Source organism: Pygoscelis adeliae, unplaced genomic scaffold, assembly GCF_000699105.1.
Source record: "Pygoscelis adeliae isolate BGI_AS28 unplaced genomic scaffold, ASM69910v1 Scaffold75, whole genome shotgun sequence".
NCBI classification, from domain to species: domain Eukaryota; kingdom Metazoa; phylum Chordata; class Aves; order Sphenisciformes; family Spheniscidae; genus Pygoscelis; species Pygoscelis adeliae.
In genome coordinates this window covers 5,703,517-5,714,913 of record NW_008824772.1, presented here as the reverse complement: position 1 = coordinate 5,714,913, position 11,397 = coordinate 5,703,517, and the positions used below count along the sequence as shown (strand labels likewise).

At 59.6% G+C, this 11,397-nt stretch overlaps 1 protein-coding gene across 1 annotated transcript in view; it reads left to right on the top strand.

Annotated features, from left to right (window-relative positions):
* CASKIN2 (CASK interacting protein 2) overlaps nt 1–11,397 on the top strand; it is a 30,944-nt gene that overhangs the window by 17,165 nt on the left and 2,382 nt on the right. The window contains exons 2-18 of the mRNA XM_009323824.1: nt 2,602–2,653; nt 4,687–4,784; nt 4,896–5,041; nt 5,187–5,282; nt 6,133–6,263; nt 6,485–6,593; nt 6,736–6,844; nt 7,162–7,256; nt 7,338–7,455; nt 7,700–7,882; nt 8,325–8,446; nt 8,938–9,019; nt 9,132–9,226; nt 9,453–9,563; nt 9,680–9,781; nt 10,027–10,165; nt 10,508–11,394. Coding sequence (XP_009322099.1) covers nt 2,602–2,653; nt 4,687–4,784; nt 4,896–5,041; nt 5,187–5,282; nt 6,133–6,263; nt 6,485–6,593; nt 6,736–6,844; nt 7,162–7,256; nt 7,338–7,455; nt 7,700–7,882; nt 8,325–8,446; nt 8,938–9,019; nt 9,132–9,226; nt 9,453–9,563; nt 9,680–9,781; nt 10,027–10,165; nt 10,508–11,394 — 2,675 coding nt within the window. The remainder of the gene's footprint in view (nt 1–2,601; nt 2,654–4,686; nt 4,785–4,895; nt 5,042–5,186; nt 5,283–6,132; nt 6,264–6,484; nt 6,594–6,735; nt 6,845–7,161; nt 7,257–7,337; nt 7,456–7,699; nt 7,883–8,324; nt 8,447–8,937; nt 9,020–9,131; nt 9,227–9,452; nt 9,564–9,679; nt 9,782–10,026; nt 10,166–10,507; nt 11,395–11,397) is intronic.

The following is an 11,397-nucleotide window of genomic DNA, read 5'->3' as shown; positions in this document are numbered from 1 at the left end:
CTTCCTGCCCGAGGTGGATACAAGCATTATTGCATTGACATTCGGGAAGAGCGCCAAAGGGGATGCTGCTCCCAACTCCACTTTTTGGGACCTGCTGCTTTCCCAGCCACCCATGCCGTGTCCGTGTGGTCTCCTGCCCCGTGTCCTGACCTTGCTGGGCTTCCGGAGCAGGGAACTAATTTGAGGAATGTTGCTCAGGAAAGGAGCAAGGACACAGGCATTTTGCTGTGCAGATGCTGACAGCTGCCTCCTGGGAGCGGACAGGGACAAATGCCATGTCCTGGGACGCCTACTGCATCCCAGCCCTGCTTACTGGACCCCACAGGCTAGCCCGGTCCCCTTGTAGGAGGAGGTCAGGGATGGGATTTTGGGGTGAGCTCTCCCTCTTCAAATAGTGGGCATTGCTCAACTCCAGAACCAGCCCCCGGCCCCTGTGGGATGTTTCTGCCTCTTTCAGTTGTACTTGTGCTCAGTGGGCATCTCCATCCAGCCCTTCTTTTCCCGGCACCGCCCGCTTGGCTCCGCTCTGCCGCCCGGCTTGTGCGGTTCAGGTTCTGCCCCTCCTGCCGTGGGTAAGGACACCCCCTCACACCCCCCGCCCCGTCTCAGCAGCAAAACCCCATGGCAATTTTCAGCTGCAGCTGATGGGCGCAAACCCACATTGGCCTTCAGTTCCCACCACACAGAACATCCTTTAAAAACCCCGATTAAAAGGCAGGGGGGCTGGGGGATCGCTCAGGGAATGGGATGTGATAGTTTCAAGGGCATTGCCTACAGCTTAGTGGAATCCTTTGTTTATTTTTAATTTTATCTCAGTTGCGTCCTTTGGAAATCCCCCAGCAGCGAACACTTCCCAGCCCTTCCTGCTCCCTGCTTGCAGGATCCATCCCAAGACTTTCAGAGGGGCAGGATGAGGCCTTTGCCCACCACAGCCGACTGCAGTCCTGGCTCTGCTGTACACCCCAAGCGCAATCCTGGCTCTGTGAAAGAGGCACCGTGGGGCTCTGGTTATGGTCACTCCATGACTCGGGTCAGAAGTGGCTGGTTCACAAGTGAAATGTTATTTTTTCGTGGCCGGCGGGGCCAAGGGAAGCAGCTTGTCCTTGATGGAGACCCCGGATCCTATCCTGGGCTCTCAGGTGATACAGGGCTGGAAGGGAAAAGCAGGAGCTCTGCTGAGTGATGGCTTTGGGAGCCAGTTCCTTTGGGAAGGGCTTTCGGGTTGGCAGAGCTGCTCACTGAAGATGAACAGCCCCTGGAAGAGCTAATTAGAGTGATCCCATCCTGATCTGCTCAGCTGTGGTGACCAGTCATGAGTCCTTCACCAGGAGCCACTCCAAGCCCATTTTGCATTAATTAGGCTGTTTACAAAACAGTAAATTGCAGTAATGAACACACCATTCCTTGGTTTTCTTTAATTATCCATTTGCATGATGAATGAGCTGCCCCCCTCTTCAGCTCTCCTTTCCGGCAGAGCGGTCATGCAGCTTTGTATGGGATCTGCCACGTGAGTTGGGCAGAGAGCTTGGGAGAGGAGGAAAAGAGAAGGGAATGGAGAGGAGAAGACCATGGAAAAGAAAGGCAAGGCAAGGCAAGGCAATGGAGGAGGGGAGAGAGAGAGAGAGAGAGGAGAGAGCTGCAGCCCCAGAGATTGGCCTGGCAGCGAGGGAGGGGGCTCCTTCCTCAGGACCCCACCATGTTTCAGTGGGGTTTGAGCAGCTGTTTTACTCCAGGCTTGGAGCCCGGGTCTCAGACTTTGATTTTCCATAGGAAACAGTACAGAAACTTTTCAAAGCATTTAATCCTCCCCAGCTCAGCAATGGGGCTGCCTGGAAAGGCAGAGGAGGAGCGGCGGCATTTCTTGCCCCCCACATACCTTCCCCTTTCTTTCCCTTTTGACTTGGTGGATGAATTCCAGAGATGTTAATCCACTCTCAACCCTTCGGTGAAGAATAAAATGTCGTCCCTGTGTGGGAGGAAGGAATTCATTCGAATTAATTGCGGGAAGGAGTGGGGAGCTGAGGGCGTGCATGAGGCTGTGCCGAGGGTGGGGTGAGCATCCTCTGCCACTCAGTGGTCTCCGAAGGGGAGGGAGGGATGTGTGGGGGAACGGGGATATCTGAGGTGGCACAATCCTCGCATTCACGGCTGGAGGCTTCAGCCTCTGCCCCGGCCATAAAAATGCCAGCCATGTGGTCTGTGGGCCAGGCCTCGGTGGCAGCAGCAGGCACAGGGAGCAAGTGGGGGGAGAAACAGCCCTGCTCAGCAGTCTTGGGGTGTTGCTGCCTATAAAGGGGAGAGAAGCACCATCCTGCCAAGCTGGGGTGACAGGAGCTGCAGGGTCCGACCCGTCCCAGGGGCACGCAGAGATGGGGCAGGAGGGATGGAGGGAGGAAAGGGTCTGAGCTTGAGCTGGGTCAGCCTGTTGAGGGTTCGTGGAGGTGAACGTGGAGTGAGAGGAGAGGCGAGGCTACTGGGATGGGCCAGGCGCTGTTCTGTGCGCTGGGAGGTCGGTGTGGCTGTGGGATGGGGTTCACTTGGGGTCCTGGGGACCGTGTGGGCTTTGCCTCCTGCCCTGACCTTTGCCTCTTCTCTCTGCAGAGCTCCTGGGATCTGCCAAGCGCCTGAATGTGAACTACCAGGATGCGGACGGGTGAGTGTTCCCTGGATAGGGTGCTGGGTGCTGCTACTACCAGCGTAGGTGGGCTTGTTCTAACCGATATCCAGTTGGTTCTGCAGCTCTGGGTATCATAAAGCTTTCGAGGGTAGCTGCTGAGCCCCAGAGAATGCGTCAGCATCCTGAGAGGGTGCCATGTCCCAAAACCAGGGCAAGCTCTGCAGAGGCAGACCCAACACCTGCCTGGATCTTAGCTGAGGGCTGTGCTCAATCCATCCTGCAAAATCCTTTGTAAAGCTCTTCTGCGTCCCCCTCTGTAGGACTGGGGGTGAAAAGGGATCACAGCGTGTCTAGCCAGTGCCCCGTGGTGCTGGTTGAAGCACAGAGGAGCACCCAGCTGGCCACAGCGCCTGCATGTGCTTGTGTCTGTGTTTAATATCCCAAGAGCAAAATCCCTTCATTTGGGGGGGCAGAGAAAGAAAAGATGAGGTTGCCAAGTGACCACAGCATGTTTGTGTAGCTCATCACTTCCAAAATCCAAGCACTTAATAAGCTGGGTACTGAGACTTAAAGAAACCACAAAGGCACATAAAATAAATAAACATGTTATTCTTATTGAATTAACTCTGACCCATGAGTTATTAGCATTGTTTTACGTACTGTTGTTGTACCTAATTTCTACATGTTTTCTTTTCAAGGACTCTGTAGGAGGAGGTGTCCATGATGAGTCCTAACAGGCCAGCGGGGGGTTGAAAATGTGCAGGATGGCTCTGTCTTAAAAAATAATACTGTGCAGATGGAGCTTAATAGAAAAAAAAAAAAAGTAATAATAGAAGCAATGATCTGATTCTGATAAAGCACGGGGGCTTGTGCTCAGGCTGCTCCAGGAGGGCTGCTCATGGGAACGTGGGTAAAGGGTCTGTTCCTCACCAGAGGGCCATATGCAGTGTGCAGGGTATTAACAGTGCAAGTGGCATGTTAGGTTTTACTGGGGCGTAGGAAGGGGATGGTGGGGAGGTGAGACCCATGCACAGAGATGGCAGCGTGCACCCTCCTGGGAGAGCCATGCCACTGGTGGTGTCCTCGGCATCGCCTTGCTTGCAACTTGGAGATGATGCAGCGGGCAAGTGTGGGTTTGTGTAGGTGCCTCCAGGGCAGAGCTGGCCCCGCAAGGATCCCTGCAGGGTTGGCTTAAGGGGATTTTGTATCACCTGCATTCTCGCTTCAAGGTAGAGGTTTTGGCGTGGGCTAAGGGACATGGTGGCTGCACTGAAGGAGGGAGCAGCATCCCTCCTGCGATGCCTAGAGATCCTGTGCGGGGATTTGGGGGTGCCCTGGGACTGTGGGTTGGGAGGAGAGCTGTGTCAGCTGGGCTGCATCCCCAGCATGGGGCTGGGACACTGCTGAGTCCATCAGAGCCCCGGGCTGGCACTGTCTGGAGCTCCCTGCACCCCTTGGAGCAGCACACGGGCGAATTCCCAGCAGTGCAGGGACCCTTCACTCGGCTGTGGCCCTTCATGTGACAGCATGGGGGGGGGACGCTGGGCAGACAGGCCCCTTTCCCAGCCCTGAGACACAGGGCTCTTTCATTACCGGCGGCCTCCCACACTGTGCCGTGGGTTCCCAGCATCCCTGCTGGCACAGAGAGGGGGTGGCTGGTAGAGGGGCCAGGAGTAGCCATGGGGCCAGTGAGTTTGCCAGATGCTGTTAGCAGCGTGGCTTCGGGCTGCCTAGCTGCACCACAGAGAGGGGAGATGCATCTCTCTCCATCCTGCCTGCTTGCCCCCCTCACAGGGCAGGGGGGTGATGGACCCCTCTCGCTGGGGTCTCAGAGTGTGCACAGGGTCCCTGCTTCCCTCACTGAGCCCTGGGGCATGGACAGCATGGAGGGATTTATCTCTGCTTTGCTATGGGGAAATCGAGGCACTGGGAACAGGGAATCAGGAGGGACATAGTCATGAACAGCCGGTGACCGTCCTGGCCCTCAGCCCGTGTCCCCGTGCAGGCAACGGCTGTAGGGACAGCATGGCAGGAACTGGGGCTGGGCTGAGCCCTGCCTTGTGTTGCAGGTTCTCGGCGCTGCACCATGCGGCCCTGGGCGGCAGCCTGGACCTCATCTCACTGCTGCTGGAAGCACAGGCCACTGTCGACATCAAGGACAGCAACGGTAAGGGGTGACCCCCCCCCCGGCATGGCCCCGTGTTTCCGGCAGCCAGCTCAGCCCTCCGAGCGAGGCTGGGGGCCGCATCCAGGCCTGCTGAGCCCTGTTCCCCTGCAGGGATGCGCCCCCTGCACTATGCGGCCTGGCAGGGGCGTGTGGAGCCGGTGCGGGTGCTGCTGCGTGCTGCTGCCTCCGTCAACATGGCTTCACTGGACGGTCAGATCCCGCTGCACCTCTCGGCACAGTACGGCCACTATGAGGTGGTAAGTCAGAGCCCAGCGCCACCCACGCACACACCCCAGGTCTCTCTGGGGGTGTGTGGGTGGGGGCAAACCCCATTGTGCCGGGTGGGAGGGAGACAGGGGTGTGGGATGATGCTAAGCCCCGTACCATGCTGCTCCCCCACAGTCAGAGATGCTGCTCCAGCACCAGTCCAACCCCTGCCTCATCAACAAGGCGAAGAAAACTCCCCTGGACCTGGCCTGTGAGTTTGGGCGGCTGAAGGTAAGTGCTGCAGGGCTCTGCCCTGCACTGGGCACTTTTCCGGGGGTGGCTCTGGAGCCAGCTGGCTCCTCTGGGGGCAAAGCGCTGGGTCCCACCACAACCGCTCTCCCTCCGCCATGAGCCTTGGAGCCTGGCAGGCAGCACCTGCCTCCTCCTGTGGCCAGGCAAGGCTGGATCCTGAACCCAGGAGCTGAGGGTTTTGTTCTCGACCTTGCAGCAGGGCAGCGTCAGGCTGGGAGAGAAGCCAGGAGTCCTCGTTCCCCCACTGGCCCCAGCTTCACTCCCGTTTTAAGCACAGATAGGCTGAGCTGGCTAATCCCTGCAAGACCTGAGCGCCTGGCCCTGCTCAGCTGCTCGAGATCCCTGGCATGGCTCGTGGGGACAGGGCCACCCTGTGCTCCGGGAGACCCCAGCCAAGCCAGCACCACATTGCAGGACTAGGCTGGAGCATGGCCAGCCAGACTGTCCTGTGCCCCACCAGGGAGGGGACTGGGGGGATATTTCCATTTTTGGAGTATCTATAATGTCTACAGCTATAAACAGGGCAGTAAAAATAACTCCTTTGGGCTGCCCTGAGACACTGAGAGTTGCTCTGGGCTTGGAGAGACTGGAGCTTTTTAGGGCTTGGTCTGAAAAGCCCAATTATGGGAAGGCTATTTCTGGCTGTTGTGCCCCTTGCGACAGTGTGGCCCTCCCAAGCACCGTCCAGCTCCAGCCGAGCCCTGGGGCTGTGGATGGAGGGGAGTGGTGGGATGGGGAGCAGAGGGCTGGCCCTGAGGGCAAGCTCCTTGCTGGGAGGGTGAAGGTGGGGTTACCTGCATCCTGCTGCTCACCTCAGTGCTCTGTGCAGGTGGCCCAGCTGCTGCTGAACAGCCATCTGTGTGTCGCCCTCCTGGAAGGACAGTCCAAGGATGCCACCGACCCCAACTACACCACCCCGCTGCACCTGGCAGCCAAGAATGGGCACAAGGAGATCATCAGGTAACCCCCTGCCAGCTTGGGGCACTGCCCTATCCCAAAAAAACCCATCATAGCTTCAGCCCTGCTTCCTCCCAAACCCACCTCCCTGCTGCGGGCTTCGGTCCCTTGTCCCCAAAGCCTCAGTGGTGCAAGGGGTTGTCCCCTTCCCATTGCAAAGCAGCCAGTCACCTGGCCCTGATATCCATGTCCTCCCATTCATGCCTCTCCCTCCGTCCTGCCAGGCAGCTGCTGAAGGCCGGGATCGAGATCAACAAGCAGACAAAGACGGGCACAGCCCTGCACGAGGCCGCGCTCTATGGCAAAACGGATGTGGTGCGCTTGCTGCTGGAGGTGAGCGCAGTGAGGACAGGGCTGCACGGGGCAACAAGCCCCTGGGTGTCGGCCATCACCCCCTTCCCCTCGGTCCCTCCGTCCCCTGTGGGTCCGATGGCAGCTGCGGGGTCTGTCCCTGACCATGTTCCTTCCTGGGCAGGGTGGTGTTGACGTGAACATCAGGAACACCTACAACCAGACGGCACTGGACATCGTGAACCAGTTCACCACCTCTCACGCCAGCAAGGACATCAAGCAGCTGCTGAGAGGTGAGGTGGGACCAGCGCGTGGCCAGGCACTGCCTGGCACTGAGAGGGGCTTCTTCCCCACGGGACCTGCCTGGGGCTCCCAGTGCTCCTCCTGAACAGCCTAAACTGGTCTGGCTGTGAGCGTCAGCATCCCAGTCCCATCAGGTGTGCCCCCATTCTCCATGCGGGCAATGTCCAGGGATTGAGTCCTTCCTGCAGTATTAATGTTCTCTTCTCCCCTCTCCTCACTCTTGTTTTCTCCTTCCACCTTCCCCGAACTGCTCTCCTTCCCCTTGCACTCTGGCACCTTCTTTCTTTCCTCCGTCCCTTGTCTTCAGAGGCATCAGGAATCCTGAAGGTCCGAGCTTTGAAGGATTTTTGGAACCTCCACGACCCGACTGCTCTCAACGTCCGGGCAGGAGACGTCATCACAGTGAGGCCACTCCCTGCTCCCCATCCCCCTGCCCTGCCATGGCCCCAGGTACCAACGCCATCCCTCTCGTCCCCACCGCAGGTCCTGGAGCAGCATCCAGATGGGCGATGGAAGGGGCACATCCATGATGCTCAGAAAGGCACCGATCGGGTCGGGTACTTCCCCCCCTCCATCGCTGAAGTCATCAGCAAGCGAACAGGTCAGTGGCTGTCCTGGGCATGCTAGGGACAGTCCCTGTGTGAAACCATCCCGGCTTTCCTGGCACCTCCTGTAGGACAGGTCCCCGCAGCCCTGGCTAGCTATGGGGAAAGAGAATGACTTAGGGTGCCACAGGGGGTTGCATCATCGGTGGGGTGGTGATTTGGGGGTTGAGGCTCAGATATTCCCCCCCACACTGCTTCCTGCATGAGCTCTGACCACGCGTGTTTTGTTTTTGAATGCAGGCGTGATTGTCCCCCGCGTGGCGCCCATGCACCAGCACCAGGGTCCCCCTGGGGCCCTCCCGGCCCCCCCCGGCGGGCTGCAGCACCTCCCCGACGAGTCTCCTCACCAGGCAGCCCCGAGCATCCCAGCAGCCTATGACCACCTCACCCTAACCCGGACGGCCCCAGGCCCTGACAGCTCAGGTCAGGGGTGCAACTGGGGAGGGAGAGGGGCTGGGGACCTTCTCCTGTTCCTAGACCTGCCTGTACAGGGGGACACAGGGGGAGACTCTCCTTCCACCTCCCAGCGGGGAAACAGCCAGATGAGAGGGAGCAGGTGCAGGGAAAGGGAGTTTAGGGGAGCCTGTAGAGCAGCCCCTTCCCTCCCCGTGTCCTCAGCCAGGCCGTGTCCCTATGTCCCTCCCCTTCTTGCATCCCTTGCCAGCCCAGGTCACCCTGTCCGTGCCATGCGTGCTGGGAAGCGGGAGGGACTGATGCATTGTCAGTGGCTGGAGGGATCTTGTGGGAGGCTGGTTTTTACTGGCATCACTGCATTGGCACGCGGGTCCCTGCCGGGGATCTCTGCGCCCTGTGTCAGCTCCGATCCCGGGGCGCTGCTGACAGCCTCCCCACCTGCCCTGAGCAGCAGGAGACAGGAACAGTGTGGGCAGCGAGGGCAGCATTGGCAGCATCCGCAGTGCCGGCAGCGGCCAGAGCACCGAGGGCACCAACGGACAGAGCACCAACATCCTCATCGAGAACACCAGGGTAGGCGCCAGCCCCCACTCCCCCCTGTGCTGCTCCCTGAGGCCTGCCCCGGGCTGGCTTGGGCTGGAGATGGAGCCCCAGCACCTTCCCTGTCACCCCCTGCACCTCCTAGTGAAGGGGAGGCTGCAGGAGCTGAGCATCCTCCACGAAACACACATTCACTGCTGGGACTCAGTGGGGAGATGCTCCTGGGAGGTCCCTGGTTGTCCCCCACAACACAGCTGGCCCTTTCGAGCAGGGCTGGAGGCTGTGGTTGATACCACACAGCATGTCCACTGTGTCCTGTGTTACCTGAGAGGATAAAAAGGGCTCTGGGCCAAATCCTGCCAAGATCTCTTGCAAGGGGACAGCCCTTCACTAGGTGAAGCTGTGCCTGGTGGCCCAGTGTGGGGACCCCTGCCTGACTCCTGGGGATGCAAGGCAGACCCTGGCACCCACTTGGGGGGACAGGGAGGGAGGTCCCTGCTCCACTCACTCCTCTTCTCTCACAGCCGCTGCCCTCTGCCAGCGATGACCTCCAACAACACCTTTTGGGATCGGAGCCACACAATGTGCAGTTGACGTCCACAGCAGGTGAGCGATGTCCTAAAACCGTGGGGTCTTGAGGACAGCTGTCCCCCTGGCCCTGGGGGCTGCTCACTGCCCAAGTGCCCCCGTGACCATTCTCCTTTCTCCTCTCTGCCAGGGCCACAGGGCCACCAGACCCCAGGCAGCTGCCCCCCTGGAGACAGAGTCTTCTCCCACCAGTTCTTGCGGCCTGAGCAGCTCCTCGAGGGGAAGGTAACCGGGCCAACTGGGGAACCTGGTGTGCCGGGTGGGAGGGCCATATTTGGGGTTCTCAGCCCGGCTCTTGCTGCACTGGGGACACAGGGGACTGGATCTTGGGGATGGTGGGGACAGGTGGGTCTTGCCCAAGGAGGTCCTGTCATCTTGCCTGGAGCAGCCAGGTCCTTCCAGCCCCTGCAGCCACCATCATGGGCTGCTCTTTGCCCCGTCCTCTCCCCAGGACGCAGAAGCCATTTACAACTGGCTGAGTGAATTCCAGCTGGAGTCGTACACCACCAACTTCCTCAATGCTGGCTATGATGTCCCCACTATCAGCCGCATGACCCCAGAGGTAAGGCAGGTCCTTCCCCCCCTGGCCAGCACCCCCCAGAGCTGCTGGCAGTGGGTATCCACTGCCCCACGCTCCCCGTGCCACTGCTAACCACAGCCCCACTCTGCTCGTGATAGGATCTGACAGCCATTGGTGTGACCAAACCAGGCCACAGGAAGAAGATCTCCACTGAGATCGGGCAGCTCAGCATTGCTGAGTGGCTGCCCAACTATATCCCGGTGAGTCCCTGGCGCCAGGGCTTCGGTCCGGCACCCTCTTTTCCCCAGGTCTTTTCTCAGAGGCACCTTCCCCCAGGACGGGACACGATGGGGGTCTTTAAGTGAACGCATGCTGCAATGGCCTGCGTTACTGCAGCCAGAGACACCCCCAAACCACAGTCTCCTGGCTAGGGGCAGAGAGGGGATGGATGAAGGTGCTGCCTATCCCTTGATGCTCAACAGCATTGTCTCTGTGCTCTTCACAGGCTGACTTGATGGACTGGCTCAGTGCCATTGGGTTGCCCCAGTACCACAAAAAGCTGGTGAACAACGGCTACGATTCCATCACCATTGTGACGGACCTGACATGGGAGGATCTGCAAGAGATTGGCATCAACAAGCTGGGTGGGTCCCTGCCACTGTGCTGGTGTGGTCCAGGGCAGCCAAGTTTCCCACCCAGGTCCTCACGCCCTGTTCTCCCTTGGGCTGGAAGGTGCAGGGACATCCTGTGCATTCGGAAAGGGCGGTTCATGGTTGTCCCTAAAGACCCCCCTTGGCAGGCTGGAGCTGGGCCGAGCCAGGTGGACACCAGCCGTAGTTTGTCTCCTCCCATAGGCAGGGTTTGAGTAAACCTGGAGGCCTTTGCCCCGGTTGGTGACGTGACCGCAGCTCTTCTTGGCTAGGAAACAAAGGCCTTGGGGGCTGGAACCGACCTAATGCCCCTTTCCTGTTGCAACCTTCCTGCAGGCCACCAGAAGAAGATCATGCTGGCTGTCAAGAAGCTCAGAGACCTCCGCAAAAGCCTCAACCAAGCAGAAGCAACTCTGGCAAGACGCAAAGTCCCCGGTGCCCTGGACATCGTCACCATTGAGTCGCTGGAGAATGGGGAGTGCCAGTCCCCGCACACCCCCAAAATGACGACCTTCCAGGACAGTGAGCTCAGCTACGAGCTCCACACAGCCATGTCCAACAGCTGCCATGAGACGCTTGGCATCAAGAGCAGCCAGGGGATGTCGCGGAGCCAGGAGAGCATTGGAGTGCGGTCCCGGGGCTCGGGGCACTCACAGGACAATGTGCTGTCCCTGCACCTCTCCAGCCCCTCACAGGAGAGCCTGGGCAGTGGGGAGAGCAGCAGCAGCAGCGGGCAGTCCTGCGTGCCGCCCTGCAGCAAGGAGAGCCCAGCCAGCCTGCCAGGACGGCCCAGTCCTGAGCCCTATGGGAAGCTCATCTCTCCCGAGGGGCTGAATGGCTATGCCAATGGCAGCGGGGGCAGCCCTCTCAAGGAGAGGAACCTGCCCGAAGGCACAGATCAGTATGCCCGGCCAGTGGCTCAGAAAGGTGCCGGGACACCGGCAGTCACCCCGTGTACCCCTCCCCAGACCCCCAGCAAGGCGACAGCCCCGTACGTCTTCATGTACCCGCACGTCTCCTTGAAATCCCCGACAGTCCCTTCCCTCCTGGGAGCGGAGCAGCCCAAGACCCTGGTGCACCTGTACCCCTCCATCTCCTCCGGACAGAAGAACAGCCTGCAGACGTCAGCCCAAAAAGCCTTCTCCTACCTGCACAGCCAGTGTGGCCCTGTGGAGCCACCCACCATGTCACCCACGGCTGGGGTGGCCATGGGCGCCTGGCAGGCT